At 42.1% G+C, this 27,404-nt stretch overlaps 3 protein-coding genes across 4 annotated transcripts in view; 1 reads left to right on the top strand and 2 right to left on the bottom strand.

Annotated features, from left to right (window-relative positions):
* The window catches only part of pkn1a (protein kinase N1a), a 66,103-nt gene extending 63,793 nt beyond the window's left edge, over nt 1-2,310 (bottom strand). The window contains exon 1 of the mRNA XM_063476525.1: nt 1,525-2,310. Coding sequence (XP_063332595.1) covers nt 1,525-1,545 — 21 coding nt within the window. The 5' untranslated portion in view covers nt 1,546-2,310. The remainder of the gene's footprint in view (nt 1-1,524) is intronic.
* Nucleotides 2,311-4,775: 2,465 nt separating this feature from the next.
* lg6h19orf67 (linkage group 6 C19orf67 homolog) lies at nt 4,776-10,169 on the top strand. Its single transcript, XM_063477265.1, has 7 exons — nt 4,776-4,872; nt 6,813-6,990; nt 7,062-7,206; nt 7,510-7,844; nt 9,030-9,203; nt 9,274-9,441; nt 9,518-10,169. Exons 1-7 carry the CDS (start codon nt 4,776-4,778, stop codon nt 9,639-9,641), a joined length of 1,221 nt encoding a protein of 406 aa, XP_063333335.1. The 3' UTR covers nt 9,642-10,169.
* A 415-nt stretch (nt 10,170-10,584) lies between these two features.
* Nucleotides 10,585-27,404, bottom strand: part of prr36a (proline rich 36a) — a 32,878-nt gene continuing 16,058 nt past the window's right edge. For both annotated transcript variants that reach the window (XM_063476522.1, XM_063476523.1), the window contains exons 3-6: nt 27,198-27,288; nt 20,561-20,745; nt 16,997-19,624; nt 10,585-14,820 (exon numbers count right to left, since the gene is read on the bottom strand). In XM_063476522.1, coding sequence (XP_063332592.1) covers nt 13,841-14,820; nt 16,997-19,624; nt 20,561-20,745; nt 27,198-27,288 — 3,884 coding nt within the window. In that variant the 3' untranslated portion in view covers nt 10,585-13,840. The remainder of the gene's footprint in view (nt 14,821-16,996; nt 19,625-20,560; nt 20,746-27,197; nt 27,289-27,404) is intronic.

Raw genomic sequence — 27,404 nt, 5'->3', positions numbered from 1 at the left:
CAACCTAGCTACCGGAGGAAAACTACAAGCTTTGTCACCAGGTAACCCTCAAAATCCAGTGAGAGTACGAGTTCTCATGTGTGCCTGCATCCATGAATGTGTTTGCAGATTATTAATGAACAACACACCTTATTTGGTTATAATGTACTGGAGGGAAGTGGCAGCATGGGTGAAATGACAGAATGTGGGCAAACAACATTTGAGTTTAGTCAACACTTTATGGCAACAGGAACTCGTAGACTTGCACACTGGTTATAAATTTCGTATTTCATTATTATTGCAAGCAGCCCGCTTAAAACTTATCAACTCTGTTCTGTAGCTATCACCTCTATTATCTTCTTCATCTTCTGTATTTTCACTTGCATATGTTCCAAACTTCTAATTACAGAGTAAACCAATGCCAATTTTTCAGCCATGAATAATTGGTTTAAATGACATTAACGTTCCTAAATTACAAAAAGGAATTAAAGGTAGCAGACAACCTGTACACCGACATCATCTGCATGACGACACAGGCACACCCATTTCTCAGCTGCATGCAGCTCCAGGCTTGTACATCAGCTGACACACAGACCTAAATGTCAACAGCTTCTCAAATCCAGTGTGTATGAATCTCATAAAGCTTATCTGCCCCCTTCATCCCTCTTCATCTTCTTCAGTTTCAGCCTAGATGACTCAAAGCAACGATCAATTAACTCATTACCAAAACGCCACTTCAGGAAATCATGTTTCTCTTTAACTCAGCACACACCTATTCCCCGTAAATGCAAACTAAGCACTCCTTCCTGTTTTGCTAAAGCATTCACGTTCAAGTGATGCCTGAAGGCAGCTGGAAATTGTGAGTGTTGTTTTACAGCAAACACCAGTATTGTGCCTGCATGCACCTGCCTTTCCTCTATACACACACAACACTATGAAAGCAACAAAGCTTTAGACCAAACAAGCTTCACCAGGTCACCGCAAACAGCCAAACACAGCAAGGTGCAGGAGATCTCTGCACAAGCTCTTCGCAGGACCAGACAGTGGACCCATCATATATTATTAACAAGAAGCAAACTATCCATTTCCACTTATACTGACAGGTTGTTGGTTCTTACAGTGTGGTACGGGGGCCACTAATGGCCTCCAGCACCAAGCCACCACCAATAATCAGTTAAGACAATAGCAATCACCAACTACTAATTTTTTACCAAACAATTGATTGGGAGACTCGAATGTCAGAATGAGCTCATGTTTCTGAGCTTTGGAAAAGCCATCTTAGGCTCTAAGATCCTATGGAAATTTGTGCCAAATTTTAACAAAACATAGGTCAGTTAAATCCACTATTCTCGTTACATTTGTGGGGGGAAACTTTCTATAAAAACAATACTGCTTAACTTAAAAGTTAAAAGAGCTATTTTGGCTTCATACAACTTGTGTCAACTGAAATGTCTGGATTTCAAAGGATGAGTATCTGTGAGCCAGTTTTGGCTTTATTCAGACCACGTTTGCAGGCTTCAGGACATCCAACTTGATAAAACTTACTTGAATGGAGTCGTTCGCCATGGCTGTCCCTGTTGCTGCCTTCAGTCCGTGCAGATTCACGGACCACTTGTGCACATGTGGGGATTCGCCCCACGGATGAACGCGATGTCTCCTTTCTTAAGGCAATAAAATAAGAAAAGATACTCGTATAGGCCTGCGAGTCTTATCTCAACTTCAAGCAAATGTGTAATGACACAAAGGCAAACAGTCAGGAGGTAATCCGCATTGTAGGTCCGCCTGTGGCCGCGCCTGAACTGATCCACCCTGTGTTGTTTAACCAGCGTTAGCCCCCACTCCACTCCACGAACAATCAAAACGGCTCCACCGTGTGTGCGCGTTTTAACATTCAGATAACTGCAAACTACTGAGCTCCGCAGTCATTCATCACCATCCTGTTCTGTGAGTATCTGCCATTCAACAGCTAAAAATCCAGCAGCACGTCCCTGCTGAACGGTCACATCCACAGCCGACATGAAACCAGAGGAGATCCCCCGTCTTCCCTCTCCCCAGCTCCCGGTTACATCCGTGAACACGCCTGACAGCCTCCTCTCTCTTATCACATGCCTTACAAGAAGAAAAAAAACCCGCCTGTCAGTCCTTCACAAGCCGCTCACACAGCCGCAAACCCGGGACAGCGGGAAGCTAACCTGGGCGTTACACATCCCGCTCCGGGCTCAAGTCAAAAAACGCCACAAAAGAGCTCCTTCTTTGTTTTGCCGCTCGGGATGGGCAGCCTCACCCGCCGTAAGACATCCAGGCAGCGGTTAACTGACGGCAAAGCGGCAGCACGCAACACTTGTACGCGAGACCCCGGCCGCGCGCTCCCGACGCCCTTCCAAATCGACCGGGCTGCTCATTGGCCCAGAGCGGGGCAGCGGGGGCGCGCAGGATAGGTCATGTGACGTGGTGCAGCGTTGCTTGTTAACTTGTAATAAACCAACTGTTGAATTTGTAAAGTACGCAGAGCCTCTACCTGCTTCATGGTGATTCTATTCAGCAAATACACACATATACATAAACAGAATAGATCTACATCAGTATGTACAACAGCCTGTCTCACCGAAAAATGAAGAATAACAACCGCAGTACAACTTCAGCCTGAAAGTACCTGATTATTATATATTGTTTTATAAATAATATTAAATGGAAACTAACACTCCTGTCGGCTAAAGACAGGAAACTGAGGCTAAAAGTTGCACAGACTCACCCCAAATTTTCTGATGTGAAATTTGCTGGTCTGACGAGTCTCATTTTCTGCTCCAACACCCAAATGGTTAGCGTAAAACATCATGAAACCGTGGATCCATCCTGCCCCTTATCAACAGCTCAGCCTGGTAGTGGTGGTGTAATTTTGTGGTGGATATTTTCTTGGCACACTTTGGGCCCCTTTGTATCGAAAGAGGATCATTTAAACACCCCAGCCTACTCCAGTATTGCTGCTGACCACTTCCAGCCCTTTATGACCAAAACTACAGGTCTCAAGTGTCTGAATACAAGTAATTTGCCATTGGAACAACACATAATACAGATTATAACACACCATTAGCCATCCCACTTTCACGTTTACATCAATAAAGAAAAACCCTGCCATAAAAAAAAAGATTTACAGCTATGGAGGCCCACCTGTTTACCAGGCTGATACTTCACTGTTGCATACACATACTCCACAGCTGCTCAAACTGATCTCATTGAACAGAAATGTTAATAATAATGTAATACAAACCCTGCGTGTGGGAGAGAGAAGCTCATGACAGGGTCAGTTGATGTTAGGGTGGTGTGAGTGGGTGTCTGTATTAGATTTAACAAAGATAAACTGATGCACATTTGCATATCTCATTTGCATCATGAAAATCTGTCAGCGGGGGCAGAAGACAAGAGGAGGGACAGAGGACTCACATACCATATCCTAAATATATGTTAAATGTGTACGCTCACAACGATAAACTTAATACAGCTGAGTCACCTACGGTCATCAAAGAGCGTGACTCGAGCAGTGAAAAGGCAGCAATGACTCATGATAAGGCAAACAGATGTCTGTAATAAACTGTTAAAATTTCCACACAGATGTTTTAGTCCAGTTGTGCTGAGGGGTGGAGTTATTTAAGTTATGAAAAACTTTTCTTATCTCAGTGATATCTGCTAACAGAGCACGGCATGATGGTTATTCTCTCTCTGTATGAAGGAGGGACTGAAAACAAAAACCATTAGAAACTGTTCATTTTCAGTTTGATTTGTATTAGTTTCAGTGTTAGTTTTTCTTTAATGGCTGCCAGGGGCAAGATTTAAGATTTCCCCCAATTGCACAATAACAGTACGATTCAAATATGTGGCATAAAATCAGTAATAATCAGCTATCATTTGCGCCAGCGCATCTGTTTTAGCATCTTTGTGCTCCAGGAGAAAAAGAAAAAAATCTGTTTCTTTCTGCCACAGGGAAAATAAAATAAAATAAAAAATAAAATAAAAGCCACGAGAGTTAAACCAAGTCTCAGGGACTTGAGTCAAAATTTTCAGTTATGGATTAAGTATCTCGAAATTTTAAGTTAATTCGGAATTAGCTGAAATTTCAAGATATCGTGAAATTTCAATTTATTAGGTGGAAATTTTGACTCAAAGACCCATTTATGTGTTTTTGTTCTGTTGCTTTTCAGTGTGAAACAAAAACTTCCATTAAAAAAACTTAAAAACAAAAAAATTAAATTAAATTTAAAAAAATAAAGAAAATAATAATAATAATAATAATAATAATAATAATAATAAAAATAAAAATAATAATAATAGATTGCATTTATATAGCGCACAATTGCAGGCAGTGTAAAATCGTGAAGCTTTTAATTTTACGTGATTTATTTTATTATTTACTTTTTTGTTGCTAGGCTAGGCAGGGACCTTTGACCTTGGACAAGAGGCTGACGCGCAAAAGAAGGGTAACGGCTAACAGCTAAGCTAGCGAAGTTGTTAATGGTAAAGCCGGCTCCCAGTAAACGTGCTAGTGAGCTGGGGCGATGCCAGCTTAACATTTAATAATCCTTTTCGTTAATTCTAATAAAAACAGTATTTTGGTACCAAATTTCACCTTCTTTTCGTGTTTGCGTCCCATAGCTAGCTAGATCGCTGTGTTATCGTGAATTAGCAGGACGTTAGTAAAGAGTTCACTCGTGATGCCTGTGGCAAAGCCAGAAATGCTTCTCTAATGTAGTTTGATTTTCAGCAGCTGTTCAGTTAACGTCCACTTGCCTGCAGCGGGAAGCATGTCGGTCACTGAAGTCTCAGCATCAGGGCAACACCTGGATCTGGATCTACAGGATTCAAACGGCAAGGACCGTCTGCAAATCGGCACATATGCAGGTCAGATGGTAGAAGACACTGTAGTACATGTCAGGGCAAAAGAAAATTGGCTGTTAGGAGGAGGATGAAGAGTGGAAAGGTGGCTGGTCCGGATCACATACCTGTGGAGGTATGAAGATGTTTAAAAGAGAGGGCAGCAGACTTTTTAACCACACTGCTTAACACAGTTTTGGAGAGTTAGAGGAAGAAATGGGGAAGAAGTGGTACTTATTTTCAAGAACAAAGGTGTAAGAGCTGTAGTAACAACAGAGGGATAAAGCTGATGAGACATACTATGAAGCTGTGGGAAAGAATCGTTTAAGCTAGTTTAAGGAGAGAGGTGACGGTCACTGATCGCCAGTATGGTTTAATGATGACAAAGAGCACTACTAAGAATTTGCTGTCGGTGCCTTGATAGAGAATTACAAGGCTGGCCAGCAGGACATGTATGAAGACAGGTGTGTGGTAAGAATAACAGATGGATTAATGAGAATAGGGAGCAGGTGGAGGTATGCTCTGGAGAGAAGAGGAATGAAAGTCAATAGAAGCGAGACAGAATACATGTGTGTGAATGAGAGACAGAGGTGTAACAGTGAAGATACAAGGAGGACAGTAAGTAAAGGTAGATGAATTGAAATACCTGGGTTCAACCATCCAATTTAATGGATAGTGCACAAGAAAGGTGAAGCAGACAGTGGTTGGAGGGTGGAGTTGGTCGAGATGACTGTTCGGGGAAGCAGAAAGAGTGATAAAATTGCATTATGGTAGTGAGACCTGCTATGATGTATGGTTTGGAGACACCAGCATTAGCAAAATGACAGGAGGCAGAGCTGATTTTCATTCGGAGTGAGCAGGAGAGATTAGAAATGAGTGCATTAGCTCAGGTTGAGTAGTTTGGAGATAAAGTTAGAGTCAGCTGATCGATACATGAATTTGTAGGAACATCACGGTTACACATTTGTTTTAGTGTAATCGCACCACAAAAGTGATGTAGAGACTAGAACACAGGAGGCCGTATAAAGAGGTGTCTTACCATCATCTGTGCATATTTGCATATAGATTACAACACTTCATCATTGGCCTGCTGATGATGTCCTGCTCTATCTAACTCGCACAGGTTGGATGTGAATACCAGTAATTCACTCATCAGCAGCTCACATGCTGGGCTGTATTTATTTTTAAGGGAATAGTTTTGCATTTTCTGTATATTCATTTTATTTTATTTGTTCTTTTTAAATGTACTTTAAGAAGTTTTTAGTGCAGTAAAAAAACAAGTCCAAAGTGCAGGCTTTTATTATTTGTGCTGTTGAAACCAATTTTAATATATCTGACATAAATTCGAGTGCAGCTGTTTTCTATTATTTTTTAATTTATGTGGGTATAGCACATGTGCACCATTCATTTTATGATTTAGTAAAATTCTTTTAAATGTTTAGTAATAAATATCAAGTGAAAAATGGTTTTGATCACAGGCGTGCATGGTTTTTCCTCCCAAAAAATAAAAAGTAGAAAATGGAGGAAAATGAATAATGAATTGGAAAAAACAAAAACATAATACTAATTCAAGAAAAGAAAAGAAAACCAATTTAAAAATGTAAATAAACATCTAACAACCTTTTTAATTTACTGTTACTTTTATCCTTTTTCTTTCTTTTCTTTCATAAGTTCATAAACATTTGAAGCAACAAACCAATCAAAATGAAATCGTTCCAGTCTGATCCCAAACCCTGTAAACTGATGTGGTTTAAACCTATAGGAGAAAATCAGCCTCTCCATCATGTACAATATGGAGATGTTTTTGGTAATGACTTTCTTGTTTGCAGTCAGCATTACTCTAAAAAGATCTGTCTCCAAAGTTTCTAATTCTTGTATTTCTTTCTCAGAAAATGTTAAACCTTAATGAAAAAGCACTGTGAAGCGATCATCATCATGCTGTTCTCTGTGTTTATGCACATGGTTAGGTGTTTCAGAGGAGGAGAAGCAACTATCGTTTTTAGCTGACGTTGCTGTGGCGCCATCCTGTGGGAAATATGGGTGCTGCAGCTGCCCAGACTTGAGCCAGGTTGAGCAAAGCATCTGGCTGCAGCTCCAGTTCTTCTTGAGCAAAACAGATTGCGTACTTGACTGCCTCATCCAGGGGTAGGTTCCTGCTTTGTTGCACTCATTTTGGTCATTTCTCTGTATCATGAAGGTTTTTTGTGTCCTGGCAGGCAGAAGTGTGTAAGCAGGGACACCGTAGTTACTGCTGTGCAAAATTTCCTGTACACCTGTCAGCCTTTCTTTAACCACCTGGAACACCTAACCAGAAGCATCGTGTCCCAAAGCAACCCTCTGCCAGCTGAGAGTTGCACAAAGGTAAATTTTCACAGTTTTATAGCATTTTTTTCCTCATGCATACGAAAAGTTTGGAAAGTTACCATGCTCAGACAGCAAGCTAAAAGGAATTTCAAACACCATAAACATTGCTGAAGTTGTAGGGTTTTTTTTTATCCCCTTCCACTCTTAATGATAAACACCTTCATTTAGAAAAAACATTTTTTGTTTGCGTGTTAATTAAATTTGACAATCTCAAATAAAGGAAATCAAGTAGGCGGCAAACACTTTTCACACCACTGTAGTTGACTTTGATTGGAAGCAACAGGTTCATCTGTTGAGTAGTTAAATTATGTATTTGACAGAAAGCTTATTGCACTTCATATAAGAAATGGATCCTATGTTGTTGTGGTCAGTCGCTTCAGAACAGTTTGTGCATCAGCTGTTGGAACAAACTGCCCGAGCGGGAGGTGTATCGCTGCCGCGTGTGTCTACAACTTGAAAATTTCGTGGTTTAACATTTACTCTAAACTGTGTGTGTGTGTGTGTGTGTGTGTGTGTGTGTGTGTGTGTGTGCAGCTGTTGGACTTCTCTCAGCAGCTGTGTGACAAGTTGGAGCAGATGCTGCTGAGGTGTTCCAGCTACAATCTTCTCAGTTTGGATGAGAAGGAGCCCCAAAGGTGCACGCTTATGCAAACTAATACTTGCTTTTGTTTACGGTGTGTTTGTACTATGAAGCAGGATTTAGGCTTATCGAGCTACAGTTGTGGGTGGAAGTTTACATCCACTCATTATGGGCATGAATGTCATGCTTTTAAAATTTTGAATTGTTCTTTTTCAAGAATTGGGTGCACAAGTTTGAATTTATTTTGGATTTTCTCTAAAGTCAAAAAATATACATTAACTCACTCAAGCCCTGTAATAAGTGGAGATGGAGATTCTATAATGAATTCTAACTTGACAAGGCCAAGACTGACTAACACACATTAACCTTGTGTTAGTGATCACGATTGACTAAAACTGGTAGTTTCTCTTTGCTGCATAAAAAGGATTTGTTGGAAAGCACTCATTGGATTTAGAACAATGAGAAAGTCCAAGGAACTCTGAAGATCTAAGGAAGAGAATTGTAGATTTACATAAGTCAGGAAGGTCTTCTTTTGGAGCTATTTCTAACTGCAGACCCAAACGGTCACCCTCAGATGGGATCGGTTAGGATGCTCAGGAACCATCCAGGAGCCAGCAAAGCTCAACCCTGCAATGAACTGGAAACTGCTGGAGCCAATATCCAGCCAGAATTATTCCATGAGCATATTAGCGGGAATGTATGTATACTTTGACTCTGTGTGGATTAGAGTCAATCCAAAATAAATTCAAACTTGTGCACCCAATTGTCACTGAAGATGTATACTGTGAGATTATTCCACCCTGGAAAAAGAACAGTTCAATTATATTATAAAAAAAGCCAAAAATTACCATGACATTCATGCCACTGATGTATTTATTTAAACTTTTGAAACTGTTACGTCATTACAAGTTTACAATATGACTAACTTATGATTCTCCAAATTATCATCCTCCTGTTGTTTCTGCTCATGTCCACATTTTATATCTAGTACTGTTTACCCGTCACACATAAACCTGTAATAATTTTAAACCTCATGTGGTCACATTTCTTCCCTGTCCTACAGATTACGTCACATTTTCTTTGCACCTGCGTGCAGAATCTACCGTTTATAATCAGCATTTTGTGATTCTTTTTTTAATACTCCCATCATTTTCTTCTTCTCTGCACAACCCCAACACTGTGACTGTTGCTATAAACTTTTCACTCTGAACATCAACTTCTTTTGTGTTTTTGTTCCCAGCGTGTCTCAGTTCTGCATCGGCCAGAGTCAGCTCGGCCACCTGAGGCTGACCGTTTTCCGTTACTGTGTACCCACGCCGTACCTCTCCCAGGTCAACACGGGGCTGTACAAACGCATGCGCTGGAACGTGGAGAAACTCCACAACGATGAAGAGAAAGAGGCAGAAACTGATTAGTGAGTCTGGATGTTGAAGCATCTCCATGTTCTGTTTCATGCTCACTTTAAGTCATTAAAACTTCTCACCTTTCATGTGTCATTCCTGGGTTTCAAGCTACTTCCTGTGCTATGAGGATTTCAGGCCACACAGAGAGGCTGATGATAGCTGCGGTCATGATGATCTGAAGGGGATCTGGTCCATTGGTCACTGGGTGCAGGTGGACCCTGATCCCAATTCAGATGATATAAATAACTGGTAGGCTGCTATTTAAGAAAACTCTGAGCTGTGTCCCTGATTAGGATTTACTGACTTGTCTGTGTTCATGTTTCAGGATCTTGTGTGAGGTCCCTCTGGCTAACTACCACAGACTCTTGTTTCTGGGCGAGGATGAGCCGTCTAGCTGCAAGGCTACAGACTCCATGATGAAGCTGCTTTTGACTCTGGAGACAGATTAGCAACGAGCATCGTTTTGGTGCGTTATACAAGACCTAAGAAACTGTTCAAGGTTTAAAACATGTTGAAAGCATTGATCACTTCTAATGCAGCGTGTTGCCGATTCATCTGCATCCAGCTGATGCGAGACGTTTGAACATCTAGTTTCAGTTTGGACGTCAGAGCAAGAATTAAGTATTTGTGTGTTTCCGTGTTGTTTGTGATACGTGACCACTTCACTGGTTGGTCACAGCGACTGCATTCAGGCATGCTACTTTTACGTTCACCGCTTCATTCAGACACTCCTGCAGCAGTAATTGAGAGCCGTGTCCTGCCCCACCCAGACGGGCTGAGAGTGGACATGCTTTAACGTTACTGCAAACAATAAAGAGGCTGTTCTCTGCTCATCTGATTAACCCATATTGACATCTAGAGTCTTGTACTACTGTGACTCGGCCTAAACAAATCCTACTACATTTACTGCAGTCATATTAGCATCACAGCTGTTGATGGCAATTGACCAGGAGGCATCTTTAGACCTGAAGCTGAGATGTTCAGATGGCATCTGGAAACCGATCCTTAACCTTAAAAAGAAAAGGACAGCGTTTAAACACATCTGTGGGAACTCTGGAAAGCGGTGCATGTCTGTATATCATATCATCACATTTTAAAGTAGACAAAGCCTGTTGCGCACAAACCCTAGAGTGTCCAGCTGTTAGAAGGTTCAGTGTCTTTTAGTTTGCATCTGGACATCAGAAGAGAAACAGTTCTACTTTTATTAGCTGTAAAAACACGGAGGCGCCTGAAAACCTGAGGAGGTGAGGTTGTTCAACAATACTGTGAAGTTTGCATGTTTGGTTTCTATGTTGTAAAAGATTTCTGAAGAGTTCATGTCTGATGTTTTCAACATTCCCACAGTTGTACAATTTGTAACCACTCATGTTGAGAAAAGGCAAAGTGTTATTAAAAAAAAACATTTTATTTACATGAAACATTGCATTGTAATAATTACACACAATCACAGATTTGTCTACAGAAATGAACAAAAATGTTACACTTCAGAACAAGCTGCCACGGTGGGGCCTCGAGCGAGACGGCCCGATTCGGTTCATTTCACCCGGTTCATAAAGACATTAAAAGGAGCGCACGCACAGGCTTCATTTTCAATAAATTACAAAGCAAATGAGAGACCGACGGACTCTGAGCCTAAGTAAATAATGAAATGTGTTCAGTTTGACCTTGTAACCATTCAGCTCATTAGTTCTGTTGGTTGAACATGAAGAAAGGCAATTTACTTAGAAAGAATAAAATCTACCATTTACACTCAACATCTTTCATTCTCTATTCAATAAAAATCTAAATATAACTCTTAAACTGCTACTATAACTCTAAAACTCTGAAGTACAAAAGTAAAGTGGAGTATCCCTTCATTACAGTGATCAGTCTTTAATGATATACCCGCAAATACTTGAAAACACACCAAGGACATAAAAAAAAAAAAAAAAAAAAAAAAAAAAAAATACTGAGCGCCACGTGTTCCCCGCCTGGAGCTGCAGGAATGAAAACTTTAGAATACGCTCGAACATGTGGAGGACTATCTGCTGGAGCCAATCGTGGGAAAGGGCAAAAGTACCGAACATAGAGTCTCAGTCTGCGGTTTAATATTCGGGTCCCTGCTTTGAATTCCATTATCAAACACAATTCAGTCTTTATGCCACTGATCCACAGCGGAAAGGCCAAGGCAGCGAGCCAAGAACTGACTCAACAGGATGTGGATGGAGGGGAGGGGGCGAGGGGGGGGGGACGAGTACCAGATTTATGAGCCCTCCATTTAGATTCACAACTAGAAGCAGAATCCCATTAAACACAAATGGACATCAACATACGGCACGGATATAACAACACGCACTCTTCATACTGCAGCTCACAGTTTCAACAGTTAACACCCAGAATAAGCTGCGTCCAGTCTTTTAAACATCTCCTCGCACCTCACAGCAGTGTCGGTTAAACCCAGAGCTCAGTGGTTGCGTTGAATCTGCATCTGACAGCTGGCCTTAAGTCATGCAGTCTGTCACTGAAGCAACGCAAGTATGAGAACCTAAGGAAGACTATTTAAATATAACGTTGGGCTACAGATCCTGCAAAAGCATTTAAACACTAACCAGTTCTGTCCATTCTAAACAATAATAATAATAATAATAATAATAATAATAATAATAATAATAATAATAATAATAATAATAATAAGAACACAAGCTTACTAAAACCTGATTCCAGTGTTTCAAAAGGGTTGCACAGACCACAGGTTGTACTGACCTTTGGTGAGGAACTGCGATCTGAGCAGCTCAGACTGACATCATTTCCTAATCTAACGATTTCTTTGACCTCAGTATGGAATAACTTACATTAAAATGGGACAACGGAGACGTCTAGGCCTCAAGAATAACTAGATTTGAACGGGTAAAAATTTTAAATACTATAAGGAATTGCATTAAGTGCAATCTGAGTGTGTTCCCACTTTTACCTAAAGTGATGATGATGCATGTAAACACAAACAAATTAACAGGTATGGCTTTGATTTAAAAAAAAAAAAAAAACCAAAACAAAACAAAAACACCCACACAACAAAAATCGCGGGTTCAAGTGAGGAACAGTTTGCCTTACTGGGATCAGCAGTTGCTGTTTGGCACTGTCTGTGCACGAGTACAGAGATTCAGCAACAGTGTCCAGTTCCACCCTGTCAGTCAATAGATGTGGTGCATGATGGGAGTCTGTTAGTGATCGTATGGTTTCAGGTGTGTGATGTTCTAGTGTGTAAAGTTGGTGTTTAGAGTTGTGCGAGAGGTAAGAGAGGTACTGAGTTTCAGCGTGCGGCGTCAGGTTGTGCTCATCTGCTTGAGTTTCATCGGCAGAGATGAAGCTCAGGTTCTTCGCCTGCAGAGTGAGGCTTTCAGCGAAGGCTCTCAGGCGGTGTCACAGCTCAGGTCCTGTTCTTCAGTCTAGCCTGATTTTGCATGCACGCTAAAGCAGACCTAAAAATCAGGTTTGAATATCACTGAAGCAAGCCTGACTGATTTAGAATTTTAAGACTAATGTTTGGCAATTCAAAAATTCGACATTGGTTGATTTTTTTTGTTTGTTTGTTTGTTTGTTTCAGACACATGAAACTGTTTTCTTTAAAATTGTCCTTGCTAAGAAAATATGACAATGCTGTTTAAAATGTTCCTTTTACACTCTGCTCAGATCAGCTGGTTGCTGCTTGTGGCATTTCAAATGTGCTTCCATCAGGGAAGTCAGTCTTCTGGACAAACATTTATCAGCTCGGGCTCTAATCTGATCCATTTTCTCATTCAGAATAGTAAAAATAAACGAGCATAGAAATACGACCAAACATACGGCGATTGATGCTATGGATACATTTCTCTTTATACTGTTGGCAATGAACATTTTTCCTACTCACAGAGAAGAATTTTAAATATTTACCTAAAGACGTTTTACCTTTTCAGTCCATTTAGTTTAATTTACTATCTTGAATACTGCCTGAGAGTCTTACTCCATTAACTTTTTTGCATTAATTAACAGCAACGTGTTTTGAGAACCAGCCAATAATTCAACTGTAGCACCACCAAACATTGGTAACAGTTTTGTTTGTGCTTGTTTTCACAGTACAGGAAGAAAAACCATCATCTCTGAAATTAACTCGGGGCAGTGGTTCCAAACTTTTTTGGACTTACAATCTCTTAAAAATAACATTGGTCACTTTTTGCCACAGCTCTGAATTTTAGCTGCTTTCAAAGCCCCCAGTAAGTAGACATACTCAGTAGTTTGGAAGAAAAACAAGATTCAAAGAAAGTCTAAAAAAATAAAGAGTGCATGGAACAAAGTCATTCGCCACCCTGGTTGGGAACCACTGATCTACAGCACCACATGATCATGGGTCTGGGCAGAGTAATACAATTTGCCTTTGTGATCCCTTCATGTACTCTGAAAATTGTGACTTTAGAAGTGTGATCTCATTTATGTTCCCTATCAGATTATGTAATATTGATGATGCCCAGCCCAAAATGTTTACCTCAATCCATACGGCTCTTCTCCAGGAGTGAATATCGGGAGTTTATACAGTAGACTGTTTGTCACCCTGTGGTGTGTGCATAAACTGGCAGGACTTGTGTCACGTTCCCTGTATGAATGTGTCACCACTGAAGGACTCACCACTGGTCCTTCAGTGGTGAGTCTCCAGCTCTACCACCGTCCACTCCCCCTGTGGCGAACTGCCCGTGGCCTCGGGGGAGAAACTACTCACAGAGGTGACCGTGGCAGAGGGAGGAGCAAGTGAAGGCAGCAGACTGGGCCACATGCTGCTCTCCAGGGGGCTCAGTGTGCCTCCTGCACCTCCTGGCAACAACAGCAGCGAGGAGCAACTATCTCCATTCAGTAGCAGGGTCTGATTAATCAGCTGTTGGACTATGTCCACTTTCTTCCCCCAGTCCAGGTCCAAGGGTGGAGGCCGCTCTGGAGACTGGGAAGGGGAGGAACTTTCTCCATCCTGGGAAGGATGGAGAACGTCCTTTTGCTTAGGTTCCTTGTGTTTAGTGGGTTTTAGCTCCTTTATTTCTTCCTCACCATCCACTTCCTCTTCATCAGTGTTCTCCAGGGCTTCGTAGATGGTGCAGAGGGCAGAGGAGGGGGACAGCAACACCGTCTGACCTTTGTTAGACTGCTGTAGCTCCTGCTGCCACTGCATGATTTGCTGCCTTTGCTTCAGCTCCTCTTGTTGCTGCTGCAGCTGCAGCTCCAGGTCTCTCCTCTGTCTAAGCTCCTCCTCCTCTTTCTTGGCTGCCTCTGCTTGCTCCTTTATCCGCCTTTCCTCCTCCTCTTTATTGCGCTTTATTTCTTCTTCAGCTTCCTCTTTCTTCCTTCTCTGCTCCTCTTCCTGCCTCCTCTTCCTCTCCTGCTCCGCCTCCTCAAGTGGTTTGCTCTGTTGTTCCCTACGTTGTTGCAGCTCCTGCAGCTGTCTCTGATGTTGCTCCAGCCTGCGGAGCTGAGGGCTCAGCGCCTGCTGCCCAAGGCTCCTGGGAGGGAGGTCGGCACAGGTCAGCCTCGGTGGGGTAACGCCGGCGCTGTGAGGTTTGATAATGTCATAGTAGGCTCTGGTGTATGCTGCGTGATCGCGGCGGTGAGGGTGCGGTAGTGCAGTGAAGCCTGTGAGAGAGGAAGTGGGAAGGAAGATTCAAGTAGCATGACATACAACAGGAGGTAACAGGCAGCAGGACAGTGACAGCGGTGCAGTGTGAGTACAAGCAGAAAGGGTGTAGAGGGAAAGGGCAGCCTTTAAAGGCTCGTACTAGATAAAGAAATGGTGAAAGCACTGTAAAGCCAAGGCCAAACGTCTGCCAGTAGCCTACAGCACCAAAGTGACCAGCAGTTATCTGTAATTTTGCAAGTGACAGTGTGGCATTGTCAGAGGGGTGGAGCCATTTTTTTTTTAAGTTTAAATAATTAAATAATAATGAAAAAAATAAATTTCAACACACCAAAACAAAACAAAAATAATTTCCTAAGGCGAGGTGACTCAGGGCAGTGACTGGGCCGAGGGTGGGAAATTTGTGCAGAGAGCAAAAGGTTTTTGTTTCGTGGTTTGTTTGTTTTTTTTTTTTGTTTTTTTTTTTTTAAATGTGCAAAAAAAGCAGCCAAACTTCCTGTATATGCAATCACTATCAAATACAGTGAGACATGAACAACCAAAGAAAAGCTTACTGCAAGCTCTTGACAGTCATCACCCGTGAACAGAGTTTATAGTTAGACAACCAGTGATGCATGCAAAAGCTCTCCATGCATTTTCAGACATCCAGCATCACAAGAGAAACCAAAAATCATAGCTTGGCTTTAGAAGAACTCAAATGGAAAAAGAAAAAAAGGTAGATATTGTTCTAGAACCAAGCTATCGAGCTGTCCCCGAACACACCAATCCAAAGTAATGAGATGAAATCAACCCAGTGTGCAACACTGACATGCATAAGCTCGGTTAACATTAACACAGTGCAGCGAGAATGCTTAAAGGGCAGTAGAAAAGAGCTGAAATAGCAACACACCCTCAGTGAACTGGAGGGAAATTGCAGTAGTAGAAGAAGAATGAGCAGAGCTGGTTCCATCGATGCCCGACGATGAGGCTTCAAACTTCTTGGCCGCTTGAGATGTGTTCGAGGGTCTGATTCAATGAATGATCAGTTCACTCATTCAGCTTATGATATTTAGACCATTTAAGTCAGGGGTGTCGAACTCCAGGCCTCGAGGGCCGGTGTCCTGCAGGTTTTAGATCTCACCCTGGGTCAACACACCTGAATCACATGATTTTCCATTACCAGGCCTCTGGAGAACTTCAGGACATGTTGAGGAGGTCATTTAGCCATTTAAATCAGCTGTGTTGGATCAAGGACACATCTAAAACCTGCAGGACACCGGCCCTTGAGGCCTGGAGCTGGACACCTGTGATATAAGTCCTTGAGGTTAGGGATGAGTCTCACTGCTTACCAAGTCCGATTTTCAAAATAAAAGTATAACTCAAGTATGTTTCTCTGCAAGTGTATGACAGTTATTAAAAGGACATAAGTTTAATAGCAGTAATGTGAGGACTTATTATATATACAAATCCATACATCATCAATTAAAAGCATTTACATGCTGTTCCCAAATGCCCACTTCAATAAAACTGTAGAGTAGGAGGATAAATCACAGTAAAAATCTAATCTTTATTTAAAGTTTTAAGGTTCATTACTCCAAAAAGATGGATGAACAAAAGAAAAAAGGACAGGGTACAATTTAAAGTGCAAGAAGATTAAGCCTGTGTAATGTAGGAGAGCAAACTCAAACATGAACATACAATCAGAATCTCGTGATTAGCCATTAGCTTCTTAGTTCAGTAAAATGCAACAGGATAAATACACATGGAAACATATCATTCCACATTTCTTTTGTTATGCTTCCCTCGTTAAGAGCTGTAAACAGACACATCACATCCATGCCAGTTCAGGGCAGCCACAAAATTCTGTGTTGAACAGAAACCAAAACCCAGGCACGCTCACACATTACATGTAAATAGACATAGCTATTGCACATACAGGAATTGAAGCCATATGCTCTAAATGAAAATTTAATATCAGGTTGAAGTGCCATGGCTGTCCTGTTTTTGCTCTCCGTTTCTTTTTTCCCTTTTTTTTTTTTTTTTTTTGGAGTTTAACTTTGATTACATCCACACCCAAAGATTGCAGATCAAACAACAAGAAATCTAACTGATATTAAGGGGAGACTGGTCTACAGGGCCAAAAGGAGGACAGGGTCATGATTTGGGCTGTTAGGGAGATGATGAACTATACGTTACCTGCAAAAGAGTCCTCAGTTTTATCACACACAGCAGAATAGTATGGAGGCTGGGCATCATCCAGGTTTTCCTCTGGTTGCTGTAAACGGTGAGTGGATGAACGATCTGGCGCTTCTTCTGACCCCGGCGCTTCCTCTCTGACATGATGAGCCGACTCTCCTTCCTGCTTCCCACACTCTATGTACTGCTGCTCTGCGAGACAGGGTTGTGGGATCAAACAGGACTCCTTGGCTTCCTCGGGCAGCTCCTCCAAGGAGAAAATACCAGGGCTTTTGATACAGTTCTCCCCTGTGGACTGAGCGTTGGAGTTTGAAGTTGTGGTGATTGTGTCGAAGCCATAGGATGCCAGTGAAGTAGCCGAGGGTGGAGTGGTGTCTTCCCCTGCACGGCCCTCCGTCTCCGTCTCAGCCTCCTCTCCCTCTTCCACAGTGGACAGGCAGCGCTGGGCTGAAGGCTGGCTGTCAAAGGTTATGTTGGCGACTAGTGGCGTCTCCAAGGAATCATCCAGCTGAGCTTCTCCTTCTGTGTCACTGGCCTCATCTTCTGTTACTGAGGATGAGGATGGGTTGGAGGTTGGGGCAGTTGCAGGGCCTCCCAAAACTTCATCAGCAGGGAGGGTCTCTGGCTCAGTTTCCTCCTCATCTCCTCCCTCCAGATCAGGCTGTGGAGAAAGCACTGGGGTTTGTGAACTTTGCGGCTGGAGCTTTACGTCTCGGTTATAGTCCCCCAGTTCCTCAGGTGTGCTGGTCTCACTGCTAACGGTGCTTGACAGAGACATTCCAGGTGCAGAGAGGGGGGGCGGGTGCGCAGTCTGCATTGGAGCTGTATTGGTCTGATTAAAGTACATTTGGCCCTCTAGATTTTGTGGCTCCTCTTTGATAGACAAATGATGGGGAACTTCTAGGCTTTCATGAACAAAAGGGGCAGATCCCATTTCCAGCCAGGCATGAGCTGAGGTCTGAGTTGGGGTCTCAGAATCTGCTCGCAAAGGGTCTGCTAAAGGGCTTGCTGCAGCTGCTCCTACCAGCTCAGGCTCAAGAACCCGCTGTTGCTGTTGAGGTTGATGTTCTGCCCAGGGATCTGCAAAAGGGTTTAGCTGGTCCCACTGAGCAGCTGGTGCAGCAGGCAGCAGAGGCGGCGGAGGTGGTGGTTGGGCCACCCTGTTCAAGTTGTCCAGCCTTTCATCCTCAGCAAAGTCATCCTCATCTGCATTCCCGTAGCTTTCTAACCCACTTTCAGTCACCCCCTCACTCGCCATCTCCACATCATCGTCTTCCTCCTCTTCTACATCATTGTCATGCCTGGGTCTTGGTGGTTCATCTGTCCGCTCGGAGCCTACATCCATGTCAATCACACGATCATTCTCGTCCTCATCGTCATCTTCGTCTTCATCAAAATCATTAACTGGTATGTCAGGAACCTTCTCAAAGTCAGGAGAACCTGCTGAGGCTCCTTCCATGTCAATGGCTCCTTTGAGACTACCATCTCCCAGATCATCAGTGCTTTCTGTGCCCTCCAGGACACCAGGGGCGCTCAGTTCAGATGCACCCTGCTGACTGCCGCTCACCTCCTCAGAGTCCAGCTCAGAGAGCAAGGCACCACCGGCTCTCCAAGCAGACCCCCCGACTAGTCCAGCTGACCCAGGACGGGACTCCTCTGTGGGCTGTGTGGTTCCACTCATTTCAGACACAGAAACCAGCTGGCTTCCCTCCCTCTCCTCTTCATCTTCTTCCTCATTTAGATTGGCCGGAGGGACTATCTGAGGGACAGCATTTGCCGCTGCTGGAAGGACTGCAGATGCAGAGGAGGCCTGGTCTGTTAACAAGTCAACATTCGCTTCTGACAAGTCTGGAGTTGAGACCTCAGGTGATAATGAAGGCATGACTGAAGAAGGGGTTGGCTCCTGTGCTGTTGTTGTTGTTGTTGTTGTTGTTAAGGGAGCACTGCCTTCAACTTCTTTTTTGAGCGGAGACTTCTCTAGTAAGGTTGTCTCAGAGCACGGTGGAGGAGAGTGAGCCACTTCTTGGCTTTGAGGGACCTCTTGAGGTGCCATCTCTGCAGTGGTCTCCTGAGGCAAAACTGGGGCAGGCACCTCCTCTGGTGCAGCAAAGGATGACTCTTGTGGTAAGGCTGCTTTGGCCTCTGCTTGTGTTTCAGTTAGCACAGCTGCTGCTGCAGTACCAGCTGCAACTGCAGCTGCAGTAGCGGCTACTGCAGCAGCCGCGTTACTCTCTGACGCTTCAGCAGATGTGGTAGTGTTTGAAACGTCTTTCTTCTTGGAGGCAGAGAATGGTGGGACAGTCTGAGTGGGTTTGGGTCCACGTTTTGTTTTAGAGGGCGTGCAGTTTGCCGCTTTGTTGGCTGGAGAGGAAGGTGGCGTTTGGCCAAAGGGTGGTCTGCTAGTGGCAGGTAATCGTTGAGAAGCAATGGGTTTCTTTGTGAGGGCATGTTTTGCAGGCTGTTGTGGTTTGAACTGTGATGCCTTTGAGTCTACTGGTTTCGTCGTGGATGATTTAGATGTAGTGCTCACCTTTACGGTGGCCACGGGTTTAGAGGGTTCGGGTTTTTTGGTAGTAGCAGCTGTTGTGGGTTTCTTGGCTGCTGTAGTAAATGGTGGTCGAGTGACATCTGGTGAGAAGATAAATAAAAATTAATAAAACAAATTCATACACTCCTACTGGTTGATCATAATGCAGCTATAGCTGATGTACGAGTAGCATAGCATATTTATTTATAACGCACTTTACATCCAACAATGTTGACCAAAGTGCTACAAAAATAAAACAGAGAGAAAACAGTTTAAATTACATATAAAATATCTTAAAATTAAAAATAATATAATTAATAAGAAAACATTAAGAGACATCAAGTCCTGCTGTGCTGAAAGCCAAGGTAAATAAATATGTTTTAAGACGTGATTTAAAAACCGATAAGGAAGGTGCCTGTCTAACATGTAAAGGCAATTCATTCCACAATTTTGGTTCTGCCACAGCAAACGCCCGATCCCCTCTGAGCTTACGATTAGTCCTGGGCACACTCAGAAGGAGCTGGTCTGCCGACCTGAGGGACCGGGATGGTATGTATGGATGAAGAAGCTCAGAGAGGTACAGAGGGGCAGCATTGGACAAACATTTAAAAACAAATAAAAGCAGCTTAAAATGGATCCTAAAATGCACGGGCAGCCAATGAAGTGAACATAAAACTGGGGTGATATGCTCGCATCTACGAGTACCAGTTAAAAGGCGTGCAGCCGCATTCTGAACTAGCTGCAGTCGAGAAACAGAAGATCGACTCACCCCAAAATAAAGAGAATTACAGTAATCCAGTAGTCAAATGCAGGTAGCTGACTATTTTAATTTGAGTACAAAGTGCTAAAGCAGAAACAAATACAAGGCATTTGTATTCCAAAGATTCACACAAACATTTTTTTTCCACTAATATCTAAAAACATATGCTGAGACTTACTACAGATATTAAATCTGACCATTATCTAGGCCTCCGATATACAGACTCAAATTGGACTTTGTTTCAGAAGTGTGTCTTGTAAGAACGAGGTCTTCTCACCTTTCTTAGCAGCAGCTGCTGCTGGTGGTTTAGGCTGTGCTGATGTGGTCCTGCCAGTAGATGGGGCTGTATTAACTCTGGAAACAGTAGTTTTAGCAGTTTGAGTGGTGGAGAGCTTGGTTGTAGCTGCGGGAGGCCTGGATGTGGCGGACGTAAGTCTAGAAGTTGAGAGACCTGCAGGCGGCCTGCAGGCAGAGAAAAACAATGAAGGGGGGGAAAAAAACAAAAAACAAAAAAAAAAAAAACCCTAAACACACAGCTTTGTGTGGTTCATTCATTTTGTTAACAAAAGCCCAAGCATGCAATCAAAGACTTCACCTCTGTATGCATTTACGAGCATAAATAAATGATCAACTAATATAAGCCACAAAGGTAATTTCAACAACGGGAATCCATTAACAGCACCTTTCATCTACAGCCATGTAATAATGCCTTCTTCACCCCCCCCAAAAAAAAAAAAACCAAAACAAAACAACCAACTGAAGATTAAAGCACAATGAGGAGAGAAATGGGAACTAATAGCCATAAAAGGCCCAAAGAACAGTTGATGGTAGAGAAGAACATTTTACAGTCTCTTCTTTACCAAGGTCCTGATTTGCTACTCAGTCTGGAGTTCTCGTGAGACACTGCAGTGATCTACTAAGTCACACCAACTGCAACTACAAAAAGCTGAATCTACTATTGCCACACACCTCACCTTTTACTGCTTCCCTAGTAAGTCCTTCACAGTATATCTGCCTCAGCATGTCATTTACACTATGCCTACAACAGAGTGTCATTATATTACATTATAGACACTTTCATACATGAGCTTCTGACAGCTTCAGGTCTTGATTATTTCCAGTTTTTCTTCCTCACATGTGACACGCAGCAAGAAATATTTTACTTTAGATGAATACGCACTACTGGAAATACTAATGATGAATACGCACTACTGGAAATACTAATGAGAAAGGACGTTGTGTGGACAGTGTGGAGAAAGAAGTACATGCCGCCCATTCAGTAGCTATGAATGCACCAGACTATAAGCAGGAGCACACTGAAGCAATCAACAGCCTTTGTGCATCAGACATTAGGCAATCTTTAGCCTGCAAGCTCCAAGACACAGACTGTAAAAGATTACAGGTTTGAACAGTGAACCCAGTGCATAACTGTTTTAAACATGCTTAATTTTAGTAGGTGGCCAAGGTAATTTCGCTGACTAATAATTTGTCATAGGTGTTGTCAATTTTATTTATTTTTTAAAATTATTTTATTAAATGGAGTCGATAACCTGGGCTGTTGTACACTACTTCTTTAACTGACTTACAAGTAAAGAGAGTTGGTTAAATGAGCAAGTTGCAGTTGCTACATTGAACAAATGATGCAAAATCTCAGCCTATAAAAAAATTCACATGCAAACCATTTTTCTAACAAAGACAGGCTAGTTTTTCCCTTCAGGAACTACGAGGACTCTTCACAAGCACAAAAATCTTCCTTGCATCTTACTCTTTTTGACCTGGCCTACTGATTTGGTAGCTGATACAGACATGAACAGGAGAATGCACAATAACGTTGATGCTGTTCAGTTGGGTTGCATGCTTCTCCCACATTACAATAACCATTACAATGGCCATCTGTTTTCCTAGAGATCAGACAGCCACTGTACAGACATAGCTAAGGGATGTTGTAATTGGCTGCTATCAGATAGATGATTTGGATCGTAATGTAAAGGGCAGCCCAAACACAGCAAATTGTGCCATACATCGAGATAATATCAGCCCAGACTTAAGGTTGGGTACTGATAAAAAGCAGGAAAACACAAATGAACAACAGCAGACACATGAAGGCAGTGGGCACAGATCTAAGATTTCAGTTAAAAAAAAAAAAAAAAAAAAAAAAAAAAAAAAAAAAAAAAAAAAAAAAAAAAAAACAACACACCACAAAGAAAACCCCCCCCAAAACAAAACCACAAGACACTAGGAAAAATTTACTGAAGCCGTTTCCTATCCAATACTGCATGCAAGCAAAATATAACCTGACAGCACCACCCAATTATAAGAGGGATCAAGGTGGACAAAATTGAGTTAATGACTTGCGAGCGAGAGAGAAAAGACAGTAAAGTGATGGGCATAGAGAGGGTAGCAGGAGTTCACAGACATAACCTCAAACAACCCTGCTCTGCCTTCCACTGTTTTATAGCAAGTCACATCTCATCAATTTTGATCCAGAGAACCAGCACAAAGAGGAAAAGACAGTCCCCATTAATGCCTTCACACATGGTCTATGGGTGGTGGCTGGTGGTTCTGCTGTTGATGTAATAGTACAGATTACATTTCCTGCCAACGGAGGCCTGAAATCAATACAAACCACAGTCCAAAGAGATGAGAGGCTCTGAACAGCCATCCATGTGATGTTAATGTCCTAACATGAGGTCATCAGAAAGCCAAAGGTCGACAAAGGAGGGGAGTCACTGATACTTAATGGGCTTTCCTTGCCATGCAGTCATTAATATTTAGAGCAGATGCCGTAATACACCCACGTCATTAATGCACTGAGCATCTGCAACATCTGTTTTGCCAAAACTGGAAGTGTAAACATGAGCTTGAGGGGCTTTTGGAAGCCACACCTACTCCATCTACAACCCCCTTTCCTACATCTAGTAAGTCAGTGTTGTTTTTTTGTTGCACTTTGCTTTATTGAATTTGACACATTTATATAATACACCAAAATAAAAAGTATACCCATTACACTTTAATCAAATCAGTTTATCCTTAAAAAAAAAATGACATTTTTATTTTACTGATCTACTGGACACACTGCACACATTGTAGTTTAATTATACAATCTTTTGTCTTTGCCCCCCCCACTCCCTTTCCACTCACATCACTTCAAATGGTGTAGAGTGAGATGGATAGCTCCTGCAGTACCTTGTTTGGTTTGTAGCCTGTCCAAAACAAGCTGATTTACTCCTTCTACAGAGGCACACACATTCCTAAGGCTTGTGTGGGCTTTCTGTTATCTCCTTGACAATAAAGAGTCAAGGCATGAATCAACTCAGTGCAGAGTCTGGAGCCTAGCGGTAGCTGTGCAGCCAGTTTTTGGCTCTAATGCTCTAGGCACCCACTGGCAGTGTGACAGATGCCATGGGTCTTTCCTGTTGGAGTAATCCTGCTCCCTGCCAACACTGTTGGTGAGAAATGACTATTTCATCCCTAAAGGGATAATGCAAAAAAATCTGAATGCATTTTCGATTGCAATTTTGCTTTTAGCAAGTCTACAGATCCAGGAGAACTGCCCACCACCAATTCTGTCCATTTCCCATGTTGACCCTTTGAATATTAATCATCTTATAGACTGTTCAGCAACATGACATGGGCTGAATTTTATTGTGCGTGCAGGTAAATGATAAATTAGTTTGAATTTTAGATGGATGTGGAGGTTTTAAGGAGGACTTAAGGAGTTCCTGGCCAAATTCCCAGCACTGTGCATGTACAGAAGGCAGGAGAAAAAGGGATGAAGAGGCAGAGAAGAGAGAAGGAAAGAGGGGGTGGGGTGGAAAAGAACAGATTGCTCAGTCAGTGCAAGGACACCACAACCCATCATCGGAGGAGAGTGGACCAAAGCAAATGTCAGATCTGACAACATTTGGCTTCTACTCCAGTTATTAATCTTAATCTGTTTCAGAGCACTGGAGGATGTCTCAGTCCCAGTGATGTTGTGTCTGTTACATGGTGTAGCTAAGAAACCCTGAAATAAATAAAACATTCCTGACTTCACTGTTCACGAGTGTTCACAGACCCAGCACTGCTGATCAATCAGATTTTATTCCCACTGTTCCCAGGCACCGATTCCATTTTTTAAAAGCTCATTAGTCTAACACAATCATCAAATCCTATGTACCCTTCATTCACTTTCTCCATTGGTAAAATTATTTTTAAATGATTTATTACTTTAAGTCACTTCTCCTGTTGGGAGAGAAAGAGGTTCGTCTCAGGCAGTGTGTGCTGCTACTCAAGTCCACATGAAATATTTACATGTACGAAATTGTCAATATGGCTTCCTCCTGCAGGATAGTTTGGCTAACAATAACTACTGTTTTCACAGCAGTATAATAATACAGTACACACAGCAGAGCTGAAATTACAAGCAACAGGAGATCCCGTTTGTGCAGGTCTTCCCCCACCACCATTAAAGTCTGTTGTATGCATTTCTATGAAGGTTGGAGCAATAAAGAAGAATACTGCTGAATAGTGTGAACCAGAAATCATCTTTAAAGAAAAAAAAAATAATAATACAAATTTGGGGAAAATGCTTTATACATTAAATAGTAGGACGATTTCTAAAGGCAGTCAGTTTCTCAGTCAGGAGCCATTTAAAGGTTACAGGAAGTTTAAACATCATCATAATACTGTACGGTCACAGGGTAAACCGATTTCAGTGAATTTAAATGACTATTATTCTGCCCAGAACCGGCAGCAGGAACTCATGTGCCGCTACACAAAATATGGACAACAGTTTACATTGCAGAGCTTAAGAAAAACAAATTTGTGTCTGTTCTCAAAGAAATTTGTGTCTGGGTGAAGAATTCACTTGAAAGGAGGCTGATTATTGCTCACACATACTCTTCGTGCATGCATGTGTAGAATCCAGTTGTGTGGATAACACTGCATCCTATTAATGTATAAAAACCACAGAAATATAAACCTAAAAAGTTGTCATAATGCCCAGCCCTATTCAAGCCTTACGACTAATGCATGTCATGTCTTGCTAATGTTTGTGGCCGACTCTAACAGAGGGCTAGCACAAACACCAAGTGAAATGCACACCACCACTAATGTTCCTACACATTGGATTTGACACGCTACTGACTTTACTGTCTCACTCCCCCCCCCAAAAAAAAACAAACAAAACAAACAGGCACCTGCTGCCGTTCTCCTGAAAGCAGAGTGCCTGATGCCAAGTCCCAGGAAACCAGCCAGGAAACAATCACATAAGGATGATGCAGCAGTGTAATCAGACTCTGACACTTGAAATGCCTCATCTAATTAATTCAGAGGATCTGCTTCTTCATGTACACACCCTTCCACCGGCAGAAAACACACTTGTACAGAGTAACAGAAAATAGTTCCAGCTATCTGGACAGACCACCTGGTGCCGCTTTGGATTTTTTTTTTTTCCTATTATAAAATGATCTTGGCCACTGGTTGGAAAAAAAAGAAGAAGAAGAAAAAAAAAAAAAAAAAAAAAAAAAAAAGAACATGAATAGCTGATTAACCAAAAACCACATCATCTCTCTGGTCTAGGAGTTTGCAGCATTTCTCCTTTTTACATCATTGTAAAACAAATATCACTGGGTTTTTAGACCTGTGATCTTAGATGGATTCAGCCACTGCATCTTTTGGAATAGTAATGCAAGGAGGAATCAGCTGATTAAAAACACAGACAACATAGAGTATTAATAACTTAAATATTCAATCTCAGCAGCTAAAGCTTAATGAACTTCTGAGAATAAGGGAAACTGAAAATATGATTTAACACAAAAACAAAAACCCACACACATCTCCGAGCAAGTAATAAAATGATTTAACATTATTCCTTTCCATGCTCAAGTCTAGTACAAATATTTGCACCAGTTTCACAAATTGTATTGAAACTAGTGAGTTTATAAACAGGTATCTACAGCATGACAGTTACTTTCAGCCAAATAAGAATATAATGGGTCTTTGTTGCTTGAAGGAATGACGATGCAGCACAGGGCAGCACATTATTCCTTTATTCAATAAGAGGGCATTAAGAGGAAAGGCAAGGGGAGATCAAATCTAATCAAGCCTCTCCATACAGAACATCACATCCTGTAGAAAGATGCTGGATTGGTCTGTTATGTCCAATTCTTTGTGAAGTATAACAAAAGAACACTTCATTTGCAGAAATGTCTCACAAAATCAAAAACTTTGCAATGACTTGTTTCTCATGCTTGGGCTTTCAGGTAGCAATCGTCCTACAGTACATGATAAATGCATAACAAAAGCTTTCTAGTGGAAGTGACAGCAGTGACTGGGTCAACCATTAAATTCTACAGCACACAAAAGGATCATTCGTGCTTTGTTTAGTCCAACTAGAGCGCTCTATCCAAACCACCAACCCAGTATGAGAGGGGATTATGATCCAAGTCAACAGCTCTCTGCCCTGGGGAGGTGGGTCTGGTTTCTGCCACGGGGGGGGGGGGGGGGGGGGGGGGGGGGGTCTGCCTATGACAAAGCAGTAGTTCTTCAGTATCACTGGTTCTGTTAAGGCACTCTGTCTCAGGTTATTTCTGCTAACATGACTCACACACTTGAAGTGAAATTTGACTCAATGGCCCAAAGACCACAATGAGCATCGTTCTTCACTGCTGCTTTTCAGGGCATTGAGATAAAGTCATCCTCTCATCCAGTTTGTAAGGGGATTACAAAACTCTTGATCTCAGAGCGAGATCAAAGAAAAGGAAGACATGTATGAAAGAAACAGAAGAGGATGGAGGAAGGAAGAGAGGAGTATCTGTTGGCACACCACTGATAAAATAAAGGGGCTTTCCAACCACATCATTTTCACAGACTGTGCTATTAGACTTGTAAACTGCCGGAACTTGTTCCCAGTTTATGACAGATATCCATACCTTGTGGTTTTTGATGCAGCAGCACCAGCAGCTTTAGCTGTGGTCAAAGCACTGGTTTTTGGAGCAGTGGAAGGGGCTCTGCTGGCAACAGCTAAAATGAGAAGGAAAAAACCAAACAAAAAACAAACAGTAAAGACAATGAGACGACACAGAAATCAGAACAAGACAGTTTATTCATAATACCTTATTTAGAGAACTGTGTTGAAC

This window comes from Pelmatolapia mariae, linkage group LG6, assembly GCF_036321145.2.
Source record: "Pelmatolapia mariae isolate MD_Pm_ZW linkage group LG6, Pm_UMD_F_2, whole genome shotgun sequence".
Lineage (NCBI taxonomy): Eukaryota > Metazoa > Chordata > Actinopteri > Cichliformes > Cichlidae > Pelmatolapia > Pelmatolapia mariae.
The sequence above is the reverse complement of the archived record's forward strand: the minus strand, read 5'-3'. Positions and strand labels throughout refer to the sequence as shown.

Bases quoted from the DNA above. Each gene is read 5' to 3' on its own strand.
- lg6h19orf67 (XM_063477265.1), top strand. From the start codon at position 4,776: ATGTCGGTCACTGAAGTCTCAGCATCAGGGCAACACCTGGATCTGGAT. The intron at 4,873-6,812 runs GTCAGATGGTAG...GCACATGGTTAG, and splicing joins GCAAATCGGCACATATGCAG to GTGTTTCAGAGGAGGAGAAG. The intron at 9,442-9,517 runs GTAGGCTGCTAT...TTCATGTTTCAG, and splicing joins TCAGATGATATAAATAACTG to GATCTTGTGTGAGGTCCCTC.